The sequence below is a fragment of the Sinohyriopsis cumingii genome, chromosome 4, assembly GCF_028554795.1.
Source record: "Sinohyriopsis cumingii isolate HCF-2022 chromosome 4, ASM2855479v2, whole genome shotgun sequence".
Taxonomy (NCBI): Eukaryota; Metazoa; Mollusca; class Bivalvia; order Unionida; family Unionidae; genus Sinohyriopsis; species Sinohyriopsis cumingii.
In genome coordinates, this window is record NC_142964.1 from 111,834,568 (window position 1) to 111,859,697 (window position 25,130).

The 25,130-nt window shown below is 34.6% G+C and overlaps 1 protein-coding gene across 7 annotated transcripts in view; it reads left to right on the forward strand.

The window, feature by feature from the left end:
• Nucleotides 1–24,378, forward strand: part of LOC149801896 (uncharacterized) — a 51,102-nt gene extending 26,724 nt beyond the window's left edge. For 2 of the 7 annotated variants that reach the window (XM_089956279.1, XM_089956280.1), the window contains exons 2-5: nt 819–881; nt 16,242–16,402; nt 16,913–17,333; nt 18,794–24,378. In XM_089956279.1, the coding sequence (XP_089812405.1) occupies nt 16,279–16,402; nt 16,913–17,333; nt 18,794–19,166 (918 nt within the window). In that variant the 5' untranslated portion in view covers nt 819–881; nt 16,242–16,278 and the 3' untranslated portion in view covers nt 19,167–24,378. Of the gene's footprint in view, nt 1–499; nt 882–16,241; nt 16,403–16,912; nt 17,334–18,793 lie in introns of those variants that run through there. The other 5 variants (XM_089956282.1, XM_089956281.1, XM_089956283.1 and 2 more) reach the window with 4 other exon arrangements.
• The last annotated feature ends 752 nt before the right edge of the window (nt 24,379–25,130 follow it).

A 25,130-nucleotide genomic window follows, 5' to 3' on the forward strand; every position in this document is an offset into this window, starting at 1 on the left:
TTTTAAACTAAACTGTGTTTAGTTCCTTAGCACTCACAGGGGGTGCTAATTGTAATTCAAATTCTCCGTGAAGGTTTCAAGCAATTTAAAAACGATTTAAACATAGTGAATTGATACTTAACAATTCCTCTCGAAAAACTCAACTTTTCCTTTGTTCGTTTAACAGAGAGCGACCTCGTTCTTTGATCCCATTCATGGTGATGAATGTAGCCTCAGTGTTTATTGCGGGTCACATTTATATTTTCCAATGTTTCTCCGTTGAGTTAAAAGAAAGGGTGTCACCTCCAGTTACAATGCAAGTGTTCTTCACAATAATCGTGCCATATATCAGTATTCGAAGATTATCAAAATTCATGTTCGTCATTGTTCCTTATGCCAAACGGGATTGTTAATAAGTGCATAAAGGAGACGGTGAATGATTCAACAACGTAGCCAGACCGGTCCGTCAACACCTCGGCAACTAGATAACTACAAAACACTTTTCGTTTCGTTTATACTTCTATAGAAGCAGAATTTAATAATGAGCTTTAGGAATTCCGACACTGGTTTGAGATCTAAGATTTGTAATTGGTAAACAGTGACAGTGATCATTCCTCTGTCAATATAAATACTATCTTGTCTTTTTGTACATCATCACTTTCATTAAAGAGTCGTATTTCTTTGCTTGATCAGACGTGTTTAAATTTGGATTTCTTCAGATCGTTATCAAGTTTTATGTATCGATAACAACACTTCTGAAAGTTGTGCTTAACAAAACAGTGTGGTATATTTGAACAATAATCAAATACACTCATCAAATGATTTCATTCGATCTGCAGGATTAGAGTGAGCAGGCCTTGCCAACTGAAGAATGTTTTTCTCTTTCATACGCAAATAGTTACGTGAGTATTTTAATGCATTCTATCCAACTTTAAACTTTTTTTTAACAGTATGTATGTATGTATGTATGGGTGAGTGTATGTATGTATGTATGTATGTATGTATGTATGTATGTATGTAACTCAGTCTCTGCGTTAATATTTTTGAATATAATTTTAAGTATCTCTGAGCTTATATATCAGTAAACTACATGCTCTGACACTGTTTTGGCACCCAAGACCTCTGGCGCCCGGGGCAACCGACTTAGTACGCTACTGATAGTGGCAGAGACGTCGTATGTACTGTTTCTTTTCGTGTCAGTCATATAGTACTACAAATCTGAGCATGTCCCAAGAGTAATGGTACTATAGCAGTAACTGTCAATATACAAACATGTACAGCCTGCAGTTATTTTCAACATACACACGTTTCACATGCTCAGAGCTGCGATCAGTGGTGAATTTTGACAAATCTGATCTTTAAGTTACTGGCGTCCGGCGGAAATTACACATTTCACGTTTAACAGGCACCCATGATGTTGAGTTCAACACGAATAGATAGTGTTACATTTCTAATGTTTTGATCAAAGACTCTCCAAGTTTCTAGCATATTTACACCCTACAGTGCTTAAGTCCAAACATACTTATACTACATTAATTATGGCTGTGTAATTATACACAGACTCTATCAAACACAGACCATATACACAGACTGTATCAAACACAGACCATATATACAAACTATATCAAACACAGACCATATACACAGACCCTATCAAACAATGAACATATACAAAGACTCTATCAAACACAGACGATATACACAGACACTATCAAACACTGAACTCATACACAGACTCTATCAAACACAGACCATATACACATACTCTATCAAACACAGACCATATACACGGACTCTATCAAATACTGAACGTATACACAGACTCTATCAAACACAGACTATATACACATACTCTATCAAACACTTAACACATACACAGACTCTATCACACACTGAACATATACACAGACTCTATCAAACACAGACCACATACACAGACTCTATCAAACACTGAACACATATACAGACTCTATCAAACAATTAACATATACACAGACTCTATCAAACAATGAACATAAAATATTAAACATGAATATTAAACTTTATTAAACAGACTTTATTAAACATTTAACATATACACAGACTCTATCAAGCACAGAAGATATCCAAAGACTATATCAAACCCTTAACATATACACAGACTCTATCAAACACATACCATATACACAGACTCTATTAAACAATGAACATATACACAGACTCTATCAAACTTTGAACATATACACAGACTCTATCAAACTTTGAACATATACACAGACACTATCAAACACTGAACACATACACAGACTCTATCAAACACAGACCATATACACATACTCTATCAAACACAGACCATATACACGGACTCTATCAAATACTGAACGTATACACAGACTCTATCAAACACAGACTATATACACATACTCTATCAAACACTTAACACATACACAGACTCTATCACACACTGAACATATACACAGACTCTATCAAACACAGACCACATACACAGACTCTATCAAACACTGAACACATATACAGACTCTATCAAACAATTAACATATACACAGACTCTATCAAACAATGAACATAAAATATTAAACATGAATATTAAACTTTATTAAACAGACTTTATTAAACATTTAACATATACACAGACTCTATCAAGCACAGAAGATATCCAAAGACTATATCAAACCCTTAACATATACACAGACTCTATCAAACACATACCATATACACAGACTCTATTAAACAATGAACATATACACAGACTCTATCAAACTTTGAACATATACACAGACTCTATCAAACTTTGAACATATACACATACTATATATCAAACACTAAACATATACACAGACTCTATCAAGCACAGAACATATCCAAAGACTATATCAAATTCTTAACATATACACAGACTCTATCAAACAATGAGCATATACACAGACTCTGTCAAACAATTAACATTGTGCATGTTCTGTCTTAAATACTTAATTACACTGGCAATTCTGAAATACTTTTAGACACTGGCATTTTTGTTGTTGTTGTTATAGGGTTTAACGCCATTTTTCAGCAAAAAATAAGCTATACATGGCGGCCAGTATTAATGGTGGGGGAAGAACCCGGGAAAACCCCAGAAAGAACCACCGACCTAGGAGAAGTTACCGGCATGCTTTCTCACTTACCCACATTGCTGGCATTTTTATAATGGAATTCATATACTTTTGCTCGGAGAGGGACAAAAAGGGCAAATTTAGAATATAGAAAACTTATACTGTTTGTAAAATATATCTGCATTGATTAGGTATCAACTCTGATCAATTTACGGGTGCTACGAGACAATGCTCATGAAATAAGTAACAGAAAAGAGTGAGAGACAACAAGCTTTGTAAAATTTAATAAATAATTTATTTGCCTAGAATACAAAGTGAAAATGAGAAAAAAACTTGCGGTGATGCGAACAAAATCCCAAAATAATCCAAGAATTAGATCAGACACAAGTCCTAGTAATTTAAAGTTCTGAATAAAACTTAGTACAAGTCCCGAAGAGATCCAAAACTGAAGGCGATGGCGTATTTGTTATAGTTTATGAAGTGCTGACATGTCAACAGTCTTTTATTGAATCACAGTAATATAATTTCAGGTTGAATATATTATAAATTTCGGTGAATGTCTTTATCCAAGAATTTTATCAGAGCACGTTTGTATTTCCAGAGAAAATAATCACTTGAATTCAATAATTCGAAGAAAAGAAAATTCAGCCCAAACGGGTCACAATATAATACAACTTGAAGGTGCTAGATGTTAAAGCACGAATGACCAAATCCTCACAATCACAAGATTATATTGTTCTCTACGTGACCTCATGTCACAATTAGCATTATTTTATATAAAAAATATTACCTAATGGAAAATAACCCTCTAGAATGATCTAATAAGCCTTGTTTATTTACAACACAATAACCTGTAAAATTCACTTAGGAAACTCCAGCACCCTGACCGAAATCAACATATTTACTCCTTCTTGTTTACCTGAATAAAAATCCTGATACTAAGTTCATACACATAGAAAACAATGATGATATTATTAGTCGTTTACCTAAAATGAAATTAAATTTTTTTAAAAAAAGAAGTAAATCAGGTCAAGCAGAAATGAACTCAGTTTAGATCAAGGACAATCATACAATGTTACATTACAATAATAGAATGTAATAAAATATTTTTTTAAATAAAGATAACAAGTAAACAATGAAATTAAATATACATAACACGGGAATTTAATTCATTTCTAAATAAGCAAATTTCTAAAGGCTGCAAAGAAACAAAAAAGTTATTCTCAGATATTGTGCCTGAAGGCAATTTTGTTCAAATTTAGCACTGAAATTTTAAAAAAATCTTTCAGACGATTTCAAAGTTAGCGTAATTTCCTCACACTGTCGGTATATTATATCTGTCACAACACGTGTTCTTTTTACAGCAAGCAAGACCAAACATTGTATAATTTCAACGAAATTGAAGTCAGTATTATTGCTACATTTACTATATATCCATGTGTTTAGGTCTTGCAAAAAGATTTCATGTACTGAACATTCCCAGAACACGTGAGAAAGAGATTCTGATGACTTTTGGCAACATGTACATTTATTATCACTTAATGTACACATGTTTACAGTTTATTGGAAGTGTCTTAAACAAATTCTAAATTATAAGCACCAGAGATTAGTGTAATGTTATTTGTTATTGAAGAATAACTGCAGAAAGCGTTCTATACTATTTATTAAATACAAGACATTGATACAGCTAGGAAGGGGAGTAAAGACTGCCCTGCAAGTGTTTTTCCCATGGAACATAAACCCTAGTGAATGTATAACATAAACGAGCTGTTAGTGTATATCAGATCTAATCCAGTGTGGAATATTTGATTACTTTTACTGTCAAGTGATATTTTAAAGCTACTAAGATTAAGGCTTACAAATGGTATCTCTATTTGTGTAAGTGTTGGAGAAAACATTTTTCCATTGAAAAGAGCCAAGAAGGTGAACATAATATCGCCATTTGTCAAAAATAAATAGGCTTGACCCTGATATTAATGAAACGTTTTTAAGTGTTTCGACTTCCTGTGGAATCGTTTGTAGATCTGGAAATTGTCTCCTCTTAGCTCCAGTCTATTTTAGTAAACTGTCTCATATTTTAACAAAAATGTGTTAATACCAACTATCATACAGTCAAGTCTAATAAAGAAGCCATCTTCATTTAGAACGTCTTGTGTAAAATAACGACATTTATCACACCAACGTTTTAGAAATATAGACGATCATCTGACCTGTACATTTTGGTTGTACCTATTCGATCATCTAACATGTACATTTTGATTATACCTCATAGATCATCTGACCTGTATATTTTGATTGTACCTCATCGATCATCTGTCCTGTACATTTTGATTGTACCTCATCAATTATCTGACCTTTACAGTTTGTACCTCATCGATCTTCTGACCTGTACATTTTGATTGTACCTCATCAATTATCTGACCTTTACAGTTTGTACCTCATTAATCACCTGACCTGTACATTTTGATTTTACCTCATCGATCATCTGACCTGTATATTTTGATTGTACCTCATCGATTATCTGACCTGTTCATTTTGATTGTACCTATTCGATCATCTGACCTGTACATATTGATTGTACCTCATCGATCATCTGACCTGTACATTTTGATTGTACCTCATCGATCATCTGACCTGTACAGTTTGATTGTACCTCATCGATCATCTGACCTGTACAGTTTGATTGTACCTCATAGGTTAGTGCACAAAATATCGGTATGATCTGATTGTGTATTTATACATATTTTTTAAGAATTTTATATAAGATGAAAACATTTGCTTTCAAACGATATTATCTAATTTCCTAATGATATGCTTGATAAACCTACATCAAACTTGACGAAATTTATCCAGTCGGATGAGACACAACTAATAATTCAAACTATTATGTGCTGCATTTCACGAGTCTCCTGATCCAAGTTACTCTAAGAGATTCTATAAATGTCCTGATATCAATAATTTTTAACCCCATTTCGTAATTTGACACAGTATTCAACCCTTCCATTTTATCAATCATTTTATCACGAAAGAAATTTATAGAACAGATTGATTAATTTGTTCATGACGATATCAGGGGGATCTGGCAAACATAAATCAGGTGATTTAATTTTGGCTTAGTCAGAGTTTTTAACACTTCTATTTTGTCACATGAGGTAAAAACTCTTTTGGGTCCTTGACTTCACAGCTCTTCAATTTATTGCCATGTGTGGTAGATATTCAAACGAGGTATATGATCTAAGTTTGTGCCGATATTAAAACATTAAAAACCAAAAAAAGATAAATTGTCCCGGTTTCCAGCAGAAGTCAAGCTCATATTTCAAGCAGACTATTTTCCATACACTTCAACCGAAAAGATTTTTTCTTGTCTAATTTAATGTAAAGGCCGCTGTTTTGAAGAGAGAAAAAAACTTTAATACACAGGGGATATTATTTACAGACTTTTAAGAACCCTTTAAAAGAATCGAAGTGTCATCAGCATATTGTGGTACAGGAAATTGTATCTCATCTATTTTAATATCTCTAATTAATATCTATTATACTGAGTAATTGTTACTTATATCTCTGCACAGAGTGCAGAATATGAGGAGACAGTGGGCACCCTTGTCTCCCAGTGCAACTAATGTTACACCTTGGAAATACTTCCCAATTCACTGTTACACAAGGATGTATGTCGTCATAGAGTAGAGTTCCCATCTTTAAGTAGATTTTTCAAAACCTTAAAATGTCCAGAATCTTCCAAAGAATTTCTAATGTACAGAATCGAAATCCTATCGACATTAAGAAGGAAGGGTAAACCTGGTATTGTCTATCACACGACATCATAGGTCGGTCTGATGTTTTGGCCTATAAATATCCCAAAAATGAAGCCTGTTTGTTCCTCATTAAAAAGATAAGGATGATTTGTTTTTATTTTTTTGCTATAAACGATAAGGCTTTTCTGTAGAATAAATTTAAACGGGGATTATATCTCCAATTCGTTAGAAATTGTTTTTCTTTAATGCTTTTAGGAATAAAATATTTATTGCATCTAGTAAATCAATACAAGTTATAATTCATTCTCCTTATGAGTCCTGGAGTTTACCTGCATAACACCTAACGTTAATGGATCTAACTAAAATGTCAAAATGTCTTATCCCGTTCTTTTAAAAAGGTCTGTCTTGAAACCATTCGAACCAGGACTTTTCTGATTATCCATATTTAAGGCACTCCAAGACTTCTTTACTTTCATTATCTCCTTTTATATTTCGTTTTACCGTTATCAGAGTTTTTGGAATGTCATTATAGTGGAACAAATCTCGGAGATCAAGCCCTGCAACATCTCTGGGTGAATACAGACTTTCATAAAATTCACTAGTTTCTTGCAAAATATCACTTTCATAGATAAGTATTTCAGTTTTCGAATTAATTAATTATTGCATTGTTTTGCTAATACAGTTCATTTTTCTCTACACTACAAAAGTATCTGCTCACTTCTTATCTCTTGTTTATTTACATAGCATGTGCTCTTATCACAACACCATTTGTTTTGGTTAAGTGTGGTCTGATTTTCCTCATGCATACTTTCATTCATGGGATCTTCTAAACTTGAAGCAATCTATATTGTATCTCATTCAGTTGTTCGTGTGCGATGCATAAGAGATCTAATTTCGACAGTTGTTTATAACAGATAGCTTTGCTAATAATTTCCATCAGAAGTCCTGGAAATATTGTCAGTCATTGATATATAATTTTAGAGTAACGTCCACGATATTATTTATACTTTATGTTCATAAATTTCAGTTTTATACTGAGATATGACATTATTTGTCACCGAACTGACTAATTTAACATATTTCTTGTCTTTGAGTAAAGAGTTACTAATTTTCTAGAATGGTTTGCTGTTTTCCATGAACAAAAGATCAAGGTGCAAAGCTAATTAATGGACCATGGGAATGATTTGTTCTGCAATGTGGTATACTTTTGGCGCTTTCTATTTCGGATATATATAACAAATTCAGAACAAAAAACATATAAACTTAATCTTTTATTTTTGTTTCCTCTCAGTGTATGATGACTTTTTCCATATTAATCCCGAGACAAATGTCAAGCAAGATATAATCATAAGCAATTTCTATAGCTTTTTCCATACCTTTGGGTTATTTGTATGCAAATATTTGTATGTATCAGAATATAAAAAAATCACAACACTCCTGAGCCTAACTTTGTTAAAATCAGTTATGTTTTTTTCTTAACTGTTGATAGAAATATGGGGTGTACTTATTGTGACCATATATATATATATATATATATATATATATATATATATATATATATATATATATATATATATATATATATATATATATATATATATATATATATATATATCAGGGTCCAAATTTATTACTAGACTGAAATCTGCAGTTATAACTAACTTTAAAAAAAAATTAATCACATGTTGCCTTAATTTCTTTATATAGAAATTTGGAATGGGACAATGCATATTGATTAAGGTGCTGTTCTGATTATTAAGATTAATATCTAATATAGGTTTATATTCTTCTTTATCCTTTTCACAGCTTTTACTTTTTATTAAAATTGTTGTTTCGAAACGAAGCAACATCTCTCGATCGACTCGTGAAGGACCCTAAAAGCACTCAAAAGCCCACTGTGTACAAATTATATTTTCATCGACTCGTAAAGGACCCTAAAAGCACTCAAAACCCCACCGTGTACAAATTATATTTTCATCGACTCGTAAAGGACCCTAAAAGCATTCAAAACTCCACTGTATACAAATTATATTTTCATCGACTCGTAAAGGACCCTAAAAGCACTCAAAACCCCACCGTGTACAAATTATATTTTCATCGACTCGTAAAGGACCCTAAAGGTACTCGAAACCCCACTGCGTACAAATTATATTTTCATCCTTTTGTGAACGACGTGTATCTTGCAATAAATACAGATAAATATTTGTTTTTGTATAATAATTAAAACATTTTGTCTTTTTTAAAAATCCCACAAACCACTGGCAATTCATCGTGGCAACATTATTTACTCCATCATTCATGCCAAAAAAGTGAGAAATAGATAATACAAATAAGTGAATGAAGAAAAAGTCTGTTCTTCCGATCTGTTTGCTGCCTACCTTCGAAACAAAAAATAAAATTAAAATAAATAAAAAGCATAAATTATTTTTCCTTTTAGAATTACTTTCGTAGTATCTTCTATGAATTAAAACCTGGGCAAGCGATACTGAAATGTTGGGATGCATGTACATAACAGTTTATCAATAGCATGGTGTATAGATGGTAATATCAACCAAGCAGCTTATCAATAGCATGGTGTATAGATTGTAATATCAACCAAGCAGCTTATCAATAGCATGGTGTATAGATGGTAATATCAACCAAGCAGCTTATCAATAGCATGGTGTATAGATTGTAATATCAACCAAGCAGTTTATCAATTGCATGGTGTATAGATGGTAATATCAACGAAGCAGCTTATCAATAGCATGGTGTATAGATGGTAATATCAACCAAGCAGTTTATCAATAGCATGGTGTATAGATGGTAATATCAACGAAGCAGCTTATCAATAGCATGGTGTATAGATTGTAATATCAACCAAGCGGCTTATCAATAGCATGGTGTATAGATGGTAATATCAGCCAAACATCTTATCAATAGCATGGTGTATAGATGGTAATATCAACCAAGCAGTTTATCAATGGCATGGTGTATAGATGGTAATATCAACGAAGCAGCTTATCAATAGCATGGTGTATAGATTGTAATATCAACGAAGCAGCTTATCAATAGCATGGTGTATAGATGGTAATATCAACCAAGCAGCTTATCAATAGCATGGTGTATAGATTGTAATATCAACCAAGCGGCTTATCAATAGCATGGTGTATAGATGGTAATATCAGCCAAACATTTTATCAATAGCATGGTGTATAGATGGTAATATCAACCAAGCAGCTTATCAATAGCATGGTGTATAGATGGTAATATCAACCAAGCAGTTTATCAATAGCATGGTGTATAGATGGTAATATCAACCAAGCGGCTTATCAATAGATGGTGTATAGATGGGAATATCAGCCAAATAGCTTATCAATAGCATGGTGTATAGATGATAATATCAGCCAAACATCTTATCAATAGCATGATATAGAGATGAAAATATCAGCCAGGCAGCTTATCGATACAATGGTGTATAGATGGGAATATCAACCAAGCAGCTTATCAATTGCATGGTGTATATGGGAATATCAACCAAATATCTTATCAATAGCATGGTGTATAGATGGTAATATCAACCAAACAGCTTATCAATAGCATGGTGTATAGATGGTAATATCAACCAAACAGCTTATCAATAGCATGGTGTATAGATGGTAATAGCAACCAAGCAGCTTATCAACAGCATGGTGTATAGATGGTAATATCATCCAAACAGCTTATCAATAGCATGGTGTATAGATGGGAATATCAGACAAAAAGCTTATCAATAACATGGTGTATAGGTGGCAATTTCAACCAAGCAGCTTATCAACAGCATGGTGTATAGATGGTAATATCAACCAAACAGCTTATCAATAGCATGGTGTATAGATGGTAATATCAACCAAACAGCTTATCAATAGCATGGTGTATAGATGGTAATAGCAACCAAGCAGCTTATCAACAGCATGGTGTATAGATGGTAATATCATCCAAACAGCTTATCAATAGCATGATATATAGATGGTAATAACAACCAAGCATCTTATCAAAAGCATGGTGTATAGATGGTAATATCAGCCAAACAGCTTATCAGTATGATGGTGTATAGATGGTAATATCAACCAAATTGCTTATCAATATCATGGTGTAAAGATGGCACTATCAGCCGAACATCTTATCAATAGCATAGCGTATAGATGGTAATATCAACAAAACAGCTTATCAAAAGCATGGTGTATAGATGGTAATAGCAGGCAAACAGCTTATCAATAACATGGCGTATATGGGAATATCAGCCAAATTGCTTATCAATAGGATGGTGTATAGATGGTAATATCAGCCAAACGGCTTATCAATAGCATGGTGTATAGATGGTAATATCAATCAAGCATCTTATCAATAGCAAATTATAAAAGATGATAATATCAGCCAAAACGCTTATCAATAGCATGGTGTATAGATGGTAATATCAACCAAACAGCTTATCAATAAGAGGGTGTATAGATAGGAATATCAACCAGGCAGCTTATCAATAGCATGGTATATATATATGGGAATATCAGCCAAAATGCTTATCAATAACAGGATGTATAGAAGGGAATATCAGCCAGGCAGCTTATTAATATCATGGTGTATAGATGGGAATATCAGCCAAACAGCTTATCAATAACATGGTGTATAGATGGTAATACCAGCCAAATTGCTTACCGATAGCATGGTGTATAGATGGTAATATCAACCAAACAGCTTATCAATAGGATGGTGTATAGATGGAAATATGAGCCAAACGGCTTATCAATAGCATGGTGTACAGATAAGAATATCGGCCAAAAAGTTTATCAATAACAGGGTGTATAGATGGGAATATCAGCCAAAAAGCTTATCAATAACATGGGGTAGAGATGGGAATATCAGCCGAATAGCTTATCAATAGCATTGTGTATAGATTGTAATATCTACCAAGCACCTTATCAATAGCATGGTGTATAGATGGGAATATCAGCCAAACGGCTTATCAATAACATGGTGTATATGGGAATATCAACCAAACAGCTTATCAGTAACATAGTGTATAGATGGGAATATCAGCCAAATTGCTTATCAATAGTATGGTGTATAGATGGTAATATTAACCAAACAGCTTATCAATAGGATTGTGTATAAATGGGAATATCAGCCAAACGGCTTATCAATAGCATTGTGTATAGATGGTAATATCAGCCAAACAGCTTATCAATAGGATTATGTATAGATGGGAATATCAGCCAAGCATCTTATCAATAGTAAATTATATAGAAGATAATATCAGCCAAATAGCTTATCAATAGCATGGTATATAGATGATGATATTTGCTAAACAGCTTATCAATAGAATGGTATATAGATGATAATATCAGCCAAACGGCTTATCAATAGGATTATGTATAGATGGTAATATCAGCCAAATAGCTTATCAATAGGATGGTGCATAGATGGTAATATCAACCAAGCATCATATCAATAGCAAATTATATAGATGATAATATCTGCCAAACAGCTTATCAATAGGATTGTGTATAGATGATAATATCAGCCAAATAGCTTATCAATAGTATGGTGTATAGATGGGAATATCAGCCAAACAGCTTATCAGTAGGATTATGTATAGATGATAATATCAGCCAAGCATCTTATGAATAGCAAATTATATAGATGATAATATCATCCAAACAGCTTATCAATAGGATGGTGTATAGATTATAATATCAGCCAAACAGCTTATCAATAGCATGGTATATAGATGGTAATATCAACCAAGCATCTTATCAATAGCAAATTATATAGATGATAATATCAGCCAAATAGCTTATCAATAGCATGGTGTATAGATGGGAATATCAACCAGGCAGCTTATCAATAGGATGGTGTATAGATGGGAATATCAACCAGGCAGCTTATCAATAGCATGGTGTATAGATGGGAATATCAGCCAAAATGCTCATCAATAACAGGGTGTACAGAAGGGAATATCAGCCAGGCAGCTTATCAATATCATGGTGTATAGATGGGAATATCAGCCAAACAGCTTATCAATAGGATTGTGTATAGATGGTAATACCAGCCATATTGCTTACCAATAGCATGGTGTGTAGATGGTAATATCAACCAAACAGCTTATCAATAGGATGGTGTATAGATGGGAATATCAGCCAAACGACATATCAATAGCATGGTGTACAGATCGGAATATCAGACAAAAAGCTTATCAATAACAGGGTGTATAGATGGGAATATCAGCCAAAAAGCTTATCAATTACATTGGGTAGAGATGGGAATATCAGCCGAATAGCTTATCAATAGAATGGTGCATAGATTGTAATATCTACCAAACACCTTATCAATAGCATGGTGTATAGATGGGGATATCAGCCAAACAGCTTATCAATAACATAGTGTATAGATGGGAATATCAGCCAAATTGCTTTTCAATAGCATGGTGTATAGATGGTAATATTAACCAAACAGCTTATCAACAGGATTATGTATAGATGGGAATATCAGCCAAACGGCTTATCAATAGCATGGTGTATAGATGGTAATATCAACCAAGCATCTTATCAACAGCAAATTATATAGATGATAATATCAGCCAAACAGCTTATCAATAGCATGGTGTATTGATGGTAATATCAACCCAACAACTTATCAAGAACATGATATATAGATGGTAATATCAACCATACAGCCTTTAAATCGCATGGTATATAGATGGTAATATCAACCAAACAGTTTATAAATAGCATGGTATGTAGATGGTAATAACCAAATAGCCTTTAAAAAGTATTGTATATAGATGGTAATATCAGCCAAATAGCGTTTAAATAACATGGTAATAGCAACCAAACAGCTTATCAATAGCATGGTATATAGATAGTAATATAAACCAAACAGCTAATCAATAACATGGTGTATAGATGGTAGTGTCAACCAAACAGCTTACCAAAAGCATGGTGTATAGATGGTAATATCAACCAGACACCTTATCTGTAGCATGGTATACAGATGGTAATAACCAATTAGCCTGTAAATGACACTGTATATAGATGGTAATATCAACCAAACAGCCTTTAAATAGCATGATATATGGATGGTAATATTAACCAAACTAGCAAAGCCAGTTACGGTATGATACAAAAAAACAAGCTTTCTGGTCCAAGGGAGATAACTTGATATCTAGCAACTATTCTTTAACACGAGACAAGAATTGAAAACATGGAAAATGTGGGTTGGGAGAAGAAAACGGATCATCTACATCCTATTTGTTATGTATCAACAATATTAATCTGACAAAAATAAACATAAGATGTTAATTATTGATTAAGCCTTAATGTAAATAATCTTACGTATGCAAATTATGCTAGCAACTTCAAAAGACATACAGAAGCAAACGAAACAACTTCATGAATATGCTAGAACGGTTATAAAAATGATTATAATGCAAATTCTAACATACTCAAATACACGTTCTGCCAGTGCAGCATTGCTTCACCTCTTTATGTTGAATATATGCAAGAAACCAAAAGGAACTCAAATCTAAGCAAAGCTGCATGAATATAAACAAAGCTCCAGTTGATAGTCAATGCACGAACTGCAAGACATTGTTTTTATTTGTTACCAGTACACTCAAACTGTCCTTCTAATCTGCCATAGTAACAAACAATCAATAAATAAATAAATAGAAGAAAAAACCCAGCTCTGCTGGGTATCAACCAGGCTAGAATGCATATTGCAACTGTGACATCGAATTAATTACCCGTATCAAATTTATGCAGCAGTCTTGGTCCGAACAAACACTGAAAGTAGACTCCCATTTTCACCCCAACTCAATTTTGTGTGAAAGACTACGTAATATGTGTACCAGGTGAACTTACGGTCTAAATGGAGATAGTTTTGATGGTTAACTTTTTACTATGAATAGAGGAGAAAAGACCCCTTAATAGCATTGTTGCTATTGTTTTAGAAAGTTCAATTTTGGAAAATTTTGGAATTTTAGGTCTAATCATTCAGGGTAGGAACTCTCCATCCTATTTTACTGTTTGTAAAGGAGACAACGTAAAATCAGACCGGAATTTTTTTATAGCCAAAACGAGGCTTTTGCATAATAATAATCTAACATTTACATAATGAAACAGGAAAAATGATGACACTGTCGTACCTTTCTAAATATATTAGCCAGAATTATGTTGTCGGTATAACCACCACATACGAATGAAAGTCAGGAATAAAGGAAATCAGACACTGCTCACTATCCAAAGCTAGATATTCGCAATGTTGTCGATATCGTTTCTACATACTTGTTTGAGCTAAACACACTCAGAGCTGGCAGACAGAATACAAATATCTTACTCTAATTAGGACCACTCTTGTCGTAAATGTAAACCGGAAGTCCATTTGTTTGAAGCTTGGCAGATTTATCTTTCAGTGTTTAATGTCTCTGACACCAGCAGTGCTTCGACTCTGCACACACACACACACACACACACACACACACACACACACACACACAGAGGCACTGAACAATATTTAGTTTGCCACTCACGCATTTTCATGACGTGTTTTCGAGAGAAGTCAATGCAATAATGTAATAGGTACCCATCTACAAATGCATCCAGCACCTGATAGCGCCCTGCACCTGTTGTTACTGTTGTTATAGGGTTTAACGCCATTTTTCAGCACACGATAGGCTATACATGGCGGCCAGTATTAATGGTGGAGGAAGAACCCGGGAAAACCCCGGAAAAAAACACCGACCCGCGAGAAGCTACTGGCAAGCTTTCTCACATACCCACATTGGCTGAATCCTAGACTCGAACCCACGCAGACAGAGGTGAGATGGCAGTGATCCGTAACGGAGAGCGCTTTAGACCACTCGGCCACACGGCCACTCACTCCCCCCCCCCCCCCGCACCTGTACTTCGCTCATTTCAAATCCTAGATGGAACAACGGGCATTGCATAATCACTTCAAAAAGATACATCCTAATTCTTAAGTATTTCGGAAGAAAGTGGTACTTTGACTAAAGATGCATTAATATAAGCTTTTTCTGCTTTCGAGCTAAAATATTTGCTTTTAACAGCCTGATTACTTTTTTCATAATCGACGAAATTTACCTCTGATTTTACAGACAGTTTGTTTGGAGGCTTTTTGGATGACACGGGTGTTTTCCAGCGGCAAAAAGTGTACAAATCAAATAATTTCAATAACATTTAAAGAGAATTAGCTCGATTTTACCTCCGAAATACTCCCTGTGTGCAGCACGTGCGGTAGTAATAGTGAATCTTGATAAGAATGCAGGAGCTTGCGTCCACCGTGTTTCATCCACGTTACGTGCTAGCAGTCATTTCGATGAGATTGTTTTTTTGTTTTTTTAAAAGACGTTACATTTTACATGCTACCATATCCTTGCTTGTAGATATACCATGAGGCGAAACATGTCAGCGTGAGTGAGGATGGATGAGTGGACGTATCTACGATCCATCAACAAGGGTCGCTCTGTCCCTTCCACACGTGAGCTGTACCACCCAGCCGTGCAGGACCTCAGTGAACAGGCAGCACGTCACGGGCAAAACTATGGTAAATTACCATGATACGGTATGTGATGTGTATAGGTAGTTGCCTTCAGTACGCTGTATGTTTTCTCTTTCAGGCAAATATACTTAATGATGAGTACAGACAATGTATGTATGTATGTATGTATGTATGTATGTATGTATGTATGTATGTATGTATGTATGTGAAGTTGTAAGGCACATTAGCACAATAGTGGCTATATGGATCCCGCTAAAGATAAAGTTGGAGAATAGAAAAGTGAAGAATTATACAGAATTTGTTTGCTATTTGAAGGCAACGGGAAATAAATCATGGTACTATATCTCTATTCAACAGTCTTCTATTTTACTTTAAACATTATTGACCTCGTAGAAGTTCATGCTGAAAGTAACTCATAGCTTTTTCATCACTATGAAATGGTCACAGGATGATTTTGTAGGGGAAAATGTATTATGATCTATCATACTATTATTTTGAAAATTTGGTGTTGATGAAAAAATAAATATTGACATAACATAACTTTATTCATTCCAGAGGAAACAATCCTGCAGATTGTTTCTCCGGTGAATGGAAGACAGTCTGTGACAGAAACTTTTGTCTCCCCGTCCACCACGCCTTCCACGGGTGGGAAAAAATTGGAGTCCGCGGACTCGACCATACCCGCACAATCCCCTACACACAGTCTTTCCTCTAAGACCCTCGATTACATCGAAGAGATGCATAGACAGAGAGTGCTTGTCTCGGCCTACAACAGAAATAAGTTGAACAGCCGCATAAGACGATCCAAAACTACGGTAGATGCATTAACCAGCTCCAACACAAATAATACTGGCTCAACGCCGTGTACCTACAATAACTGCGCTCATTATATCCAACAGGGTAATCACAGCAAAAAGTTTGATATTGTGATAACTAATTCCATGAAGTTATGTGATGAAGAGCAGAGAAACTCCAGGTAAGTTATAATAGTTCGAAATCCATCCATTCTTTTTTTCACTTAAATTAGCCTATGCTGTACATCGCCAACAGTCCATTACGACAGTTTGCTAACTATTAATAAACATATGTGGTATTCGTTCTTTTCCTTTCTCATCCCTAGTGGTTTCCGTATCAAACAATGATTATTAGATGCACCGTTCAATTCAACCAACCGCTCCAGTGGCCTAGTGGTTAGAGCGTCCGCCTCGGATGCGGGAGGTCGTGGGTTCGATCCCTCGGCCGAGTCATGCCAAAGACTTACAAAAATGTTACTAACAGCTGCCTCGCTTGGCGCTCAGCATTAAGAGGTTAGTGTTAGGACTGGTCGGCCTGGTGTCAGAATAATGTGACTGGGTGGGACATCATGCTACATGTCTGCGGCATGATGCCACAGTGCTAGACATCACTATAAACTGTCACACTGCAGACATCGTGGCGATATGACTGAACAATTGTTAAAGCTACGTTAAAAATCCAAACCAGACACACTCACACACACACACACACACACAATTCAACCAAACTCAAAGAATCCAAAGTAATCAGAAAAAATAAGTTTGTGTTGCTCTTCTGTCTGGTTTAACGGCGCTTTAAATACGTTGTTGCCTATATCATGCCGAGGAAACCTGAGCTAAGTTCCTTTCCCATGGATAAACTTAGACGGTTGACCCAGGCTGGCTTCAACGGGTTTTTAACCTGCAAGAAGTGGACAGGAGTTGGAAACCTTACCGACTGCGCTATTGCAGATCCCAGAAAAAGGAACACATTATTGTTGGTATGCAATCTTTTCATACAAAAAATTCTTCCAAGTGTACGTAAAATATTGGTTTCATTAAGTATTTCACAGGAAACGTGTTAATTAAATAGTTTCAAAGGGTTTATTGGTTTGATTGCTTCGTGATCAGTGATGAATGATTATTCTTTGAAGAAAAGTCTCAGTGAAGTAGCGTCATGTGCACGTTGTTCTCATGTTTTACCACTTTTTGTTTTAAAAGACAAGTCCTGTATGCATGGCATGGCTAAGGGGCCGCCCATTGATAATTTTAAAAAGGGTAGGAGGGCGTGGGATATTCTTTCTTGCTATGATATTTTTGTCTCCTTTATCTAAAGATATTTTTTCAACAGGATGGACGCAAATATGTTTTTTTAATTCTATAAATCAGAGCCACAGCATTATTTCCAAGCTATTTTTGGGCCGGAACTTCTTTTACAAACAAATCTCAGTCTCCACCCGACAAAAATTAGATTGTTGGTCTATAAGGAGAGAAACAAAAAGAAACATCCAGGCAAGTGATAATATGTGCTGCACCTTAGAAAAAGAATTCCACTTTCTTAATCCATTGATTGAACTTTGATGTATATAAAAGTCAAGAATTTATGTACATAATCCTCCTGATTCTCTTAAAATGACGTTTTACCACGTTGTTATCTCTTCAGAAAGGGGTCTTTTCCTACATGGAACCGGTACGGTCCCCAATCTTCGCATGGGAACCTGGTGTCTCCCGGGACACCCCTTCCCTACTTGAACGGCTACCACCAGCAACTGACCAGCAAAACCCAGAACTACAACCAGTCGTATCTTCATTGGCTGACCAGTGGCTTTAAAGTGCAAAGCTTCCGAGTGAGGACCAACAGTAAATATAATCCCGCCTCCCGTTCAACCCCACATTGTAAGCAACGACCTCGGAATATAGGTAGTTTAAAACTGAGGTCCCAGAATCAGCCATCATCGACTGTAGACATCAATGTTGTTGGTGTTCATAAAGACGTACATGAAAACGGATTGCAGGAGACGTTGACACTAATGTGAAATTATACAAATGATCGTTATATTAATTTACTCGTCCTCTTGTTTAGGAGGAGTAGCAATGATGCTGTTGGATTCTTGACATCAACCATGCAACAGTATTTATTCTCAAAGGATGGTGTGTGTCAGTGTGTGTGTGTGTGTGTGTGTGTGTGTGTGTGTGTGTGTGTGTGTGTGTGTTCGGAGCCAAAGTCAATTTTGTACATACATGTAATTCATATTTAGAAACAATCATGAAACTTCAGACATCAGAATCAGTTAAGAATCATTCAGCAATTGTCTGTCTCAATAATGACTTATTCATACTTCATGGGCGTGCTTTCAGTTACTTTCATATAGAGTATCACCACAAAATGTAGTCGTGTATGTGTTTATGTGTCCAATAGATATTCAGACTCGAAGTTTGTATGCAAATATGAGATAAATCTCAACCTATCTGACGACAATTCATATTGAAGAGATGAATCATTCGCACTAGTTCAGTCACTGTCCTCTTTCAGTCAGTGTCCTTCCAGAAGCATTCGTACTTGTCCAGTTACTGTCACACCAGATGCGTTCGTACTTGTCCAGTCACTGTCATTCTAGATGCATTCGTACTTGTCGAGTCACTGTCCTTTCGGAAGCATTAAACCTCACCTCCAATAATCAATGCGAGATGAAACGTTCCCAAGATCTCGGATAAAAAAATATGTGTGAAGAACGTTTAGGCTGTCAGTTTGTGGTTTATTACAAAAAGCAAAATAGTTGACACACACACATACGCACAGACACGCTACCACTTTTAGTTCTTTTCATGGGAACTATAAAAGTTGCACGCGTTATAAATTGAAGAAGAAAAATTATATTGAGGAGACTACTGAATGTATGTATGTATGGATGGATGGACGTACGTACGTATGTATGTATGTATGTATGTATGTATGTAATGGTCGAAATTTGAATCTTAATTATGTTGGCATCATCTTCTATATACAAATCGATAAAAATTAAAAGTTACAAACTCTGAAATGTAATTTGTGCCATATTATCAGATTTAAACGAACGAATAATACTTACACATGCTACCACTTTATAATTCTTTTCATGGGAACCATAATCGTTGCCCGCGTTGTAAGTGATCGAGCCTTAAATTGAGGAGGCGTATGTATGTATGTATGTATGTATGTATGTATGTATGTATGTATGTATGTATGTAATGGTTGAAATATTAAACTTAATTATGTTGGCATCATGTGGTATAATCAAATATTTGTTTGCTTATAATGTTTACTTTGTATCATCAGATTTAAATGAACACACACACACACACACACACACACACTCGCAACTTTTCACGAGGAAAAGGCAATGTTCCACATGCCACTGGCACCGCATTGTAGAGCAAGTCCGAGAAGGTCTAGTCCATAAAATCTTGGCACCTTTTAAGAAATGAAAACTTCAAAACATGTTACCTGTGTTTTTAAATATCACAGGAAATCCCCCTTATATTTGTGTCCGAAAAAGTTTAACATTTGGATTATCCTCAGTTTCGTAAAACTGAAGTGCGTACTGAGATCATTAAATCAGATGTGTTTTCATCTTTTGGAACTGATACACAAAACAAAGTTACATTTGAATATTTGAATAATTCCAAACTCGTAGTTAAATAGACACGCAGTAAATTTCTAATAATTGTCCCACTTTTGTGGATGACAATTCCTAAATACGTTTTGAATACATGAAAGCATTAGAAATAACGGGGTCAAACCATTTATGATGCGAAACGTGGGATAAGTGACTTTGTTACATCTAAACACTGTTTAGTCTTATTTATCTAAAGGCTAGTATGGACAATGATATCTGATTAGTACATCTTTCATAACATATGTGTCAGACAGACAGAAGAGAACATAATGTATTCCATCAGTCAAAAACACGATGTAAGTGGCCTTTAGAGCATATGTGTCAGACATATAGAACTGAACATAATCCATTTCATCTGTCAACGTATGCCGTGTAAATAAACTTTATTACAATCAGATGTGTCAGACAGACGGAATGGAACATGCTCTATTCCATTTGTCAAAACATACTGAATTGACCAGTCAGGTGTAATGTAAAATAGGCATGGGTTATATTTCACTGTTTCAGCAACCCATGTGCACGGAATAGAAATATCCATGCTCAAAATCAGGTAAACTTTGTTGAAACGTGAGACAAGGTTTACTTAAACTGTATCAGATTTTTAACCCTGTAATATTTTGAATTTGAAGGTGGTAACACATTCAATTCCATTAACTTGTTTTCTCTGGCTGCATTGTTGTATTTTAACTCGTACAAAACTCTTTAAAGCTGATGTATATATATATATATATATATATATATATATATATATATATATATATATATATATATATATATATATATATATATATATATATATAATGTGTTGGTATGCAATGGCAACTAATTTAGTTCAAACAAGTACCTTAAAAGGTTGTTCCCAACTGTTGAAGTGGATTGCTAAATTGGCAGAGAATCATACATGATTTTGGCACTTCGTGTTAATGTTCAAACAAACAGGATATGTCTTGACATATAATCTAAACTTGCATTCAGTCTCAAAATTATGTTGATATGTGTACATATCAAGTCATGTTTGTAATCGTGTTGCATATATTTTTAATTCTACATGACTTCTGGATGTTCTAGCTTCTCATCATCTTCCTGAAAGTGAGATTTGTTTATCTATGTAAGAAGATATGTGGGTTTCGAAGAGGATATAGGGAATATGTAGACCTAGGTAAAGGAAGATAATGGGGTTATTTAGATCTATGTAAAGAAGGTACAGGACATGTGTAGATCAATGTAAAAGAAGATATAGGGGATGTGTAGATCTATGCATAGAATATATTGGTGATGTCTAGATCTATATAAAGAAGATATAGGGGATGTGTAGATATATGTAAAAGAAGATATAGGGGATGTGTAGATCTGTGTAAAGAAGATGCGGGGATGTGTAGATCTGTGTAAAGAAGATATAGGGGATGTGTAGATCTATGCATAGAATATATTGGTGATGTCTAGATCTATATAAAGAAGATATAGGGGATGTGTAGATATATGTAAAAGAAGATATGGGGATGTGCTATGTAAAGAAGATATAGGGGATGTAGAGCTCAATGTGAAGAAGATAGATGCGTAGATAAATGTAAAAACGATATAGGGGCTGTGTTCTACTTCTTTGGTAGCATTTAACTTTGCATAAATAAGCCATAAGTATCACCTATCTTCACTCGTTACTATTTGCAACAGACTTGTTGTGTAATTGAAATATTTAGCTTTCATGCAACATCAGCTGACTCGTTACTATTTGCAACAGACTGGTTGTGTCATTGAAATATTTAGCTTTCATGCAACATCAGCTGACTCATTACTACTTGCCACAGACTGGTTGTGTAATTGAAATATTTAGCTTTCATGCAACATCAGCTGACTCGTTACTATTTGCAACAGACTGGTTGTGTAATTGAAATGTTTAGCTTTCATGCAACATCAGCTGACTCGTTACTATTTGCAACAGACCTGTTGTGTAATTGAAATGTTTAGCTTTCATGCAACATCAGCTGACTCATTACTATTTTCCACAGACTGGTTGTGTAATTGAAATATTTAGCTTTCATGCAACATCAGCTGACTCGTTACTATTTGCTACAGACTGGTTGTGTAATTGAAATATTTAGCTTTCATGCAACATCAGCTGACTCGTTACTATTTGCTACAGACTGGTTGTGTAACTGAAATGTTTAGCTTTCATGCAACATCAGCTGACTCGTTACTATTTGCAACAGACTGGTTGTGTAATTTAAATATTTAGCTTTCATGCAACATCAGCTGATGATGCCACTTAAATACTGACCAGAAAGGATTCATTCACTGCAACACATATATAATTCCAATGTGAATACCTATAATGGGTTCATTGTGATTAATTCAGTTTGAGCGAGATATTTATAAACCACACACACACACACACACACACACACACACCAAATACAAAATATGGAAGAAAGCTTAATATAAACGAAACTGCTTACCAGCTCATGATTAGACGCAAGTAGTGTTCACTTAACACCAGACCCGGAAATCATAAAGTTCGTGCACTTGAGTTAGAGCTTCAGATTTGGTTGCGACCAATCAGAAATTATATTGCTTTGAAAGCTTGTTTCTGATTGACGTATAACAGAAAGTCAATCTCAGACTCAGACTAAACTTCATGATCTCCAGGTTTGGGTTTTACGTGGTTCCTATGACTGTGATATTGCGATAATAGTGATCTGAACATGAATAACATGGTATGGTTCGTTTTATTTTAACTGTACATAAACTGACCTAATTGTTTAAGTTTATTCTCAAACAGATGTAGCTCTTAGCAGATTCCATAAACTTGTGTAAGAAACCATATGAAATGATGTTCACTGTAACCGTTTCTTATCGAAATTAAACACCGTGATTGATTGTTGCTTGTACATCGTTTTGTTGCCAATTTTTGTTAAAAAAAATGTATAATGTTTGTTACCGATAATTCCCAAATGTCATTAAGTACTGTAGCGTAACGTTGTTTATTATTAAAATATTTAATAACTGTAAGTAGTTGATTGAAAATGATGTTATAACGTTTCGGTTATTACCAATATGAAATTTAACGCAGATATGTAATCTGGGGATTTTAAAATTCTTCCATAATGTTGTTCATGAATCTTAAATTTAAGAGTTCAACAGAAATGAATTTACTTTCCAGATAAACTACTTCTTACATAATTTGTACAAAAGTGTATATTTCCTACACTAAGAATTTCTGGATATGAACACATATAACAGAATCTGTACCATTACCTTTGTTAAAGAAATTGAATGCAAGATCGTTTATCATTCACTATAGTTAATCTAAAAATTTATTCTTTTGTGGTAATTTCATTGTTTCTTTATTTATTTGTTTTTCTTTTTGTCTTCATTCAATAATAAAAGATCAATGTAAACTAAATTGTCTAAATTCAGTGCATGTCGGCATTGTTACAGCAACTGACAACTGTTAAAGTGAGAATAAATTAATTTCGAATAAATTTGTACCAGTGACAGGTAAACATTAACAGTACCTGACAAAAATTCTAATTGCAAGTTGTTCTGTAGTGTGTGTCAGAAAAGAAGCCTTGTAAATAAATTTGACAAAATGTCAGTTCCATATGTTTTGTCAAGGACATATATATATATATATATATATATATATATATATATATATATATATATATATATATATATATAGAGAGAGAGAGAGAGAGAGAGAGAGAGAGAGAGAGAGAGAGAGAGAGATGTGTGTGTGTGTGTGTGTGTGTGTGTGTGTGTGTAATTTGAGTCCTGTCTGTCCTTAACTACACCATAAATAGGTCAAAATCATATTTTGTTTAACTAGAAAAGGCAGTTAGAGGAGAAATGTTAAACGGATGAGCGACTGACTGGTGTTTAAAAACACATCAGCAAATTATATGAAAGACTTTATAGTGGCTTTGTAACTGGAGTAACGTTCCTCGGCAGCCGACTCGAGCATGTCTGGGATTCAATCCTGTAACAAACAGAATGTATGTCTGGCAAACGTATTACTAAGTCACCGTGGCTACTTTAGATGAATGACCCAAAAGATGGTAGACATTGATCTAAAGGGAGGTAATTATAAAAAAAGGTGCAGTTATGAACAACACAAATATAGCGTTCAGTCGTGTTTTAAACAGAGTATCTTCATGTCTGCATCAAGAATATCGCACGAGACACTTGTTAATTGTTTGAATCAAACAAATATTGGGCATATGGTTTAACTGCATCAAGGTAATTTAGTTATTTTAGACGTAATATAACATTTTACGGTCGAATCTGTGCCCGAAACCGCAGATTCTAACTGACCACATAATCTGGTTCTATATCATGGGCTTCAGA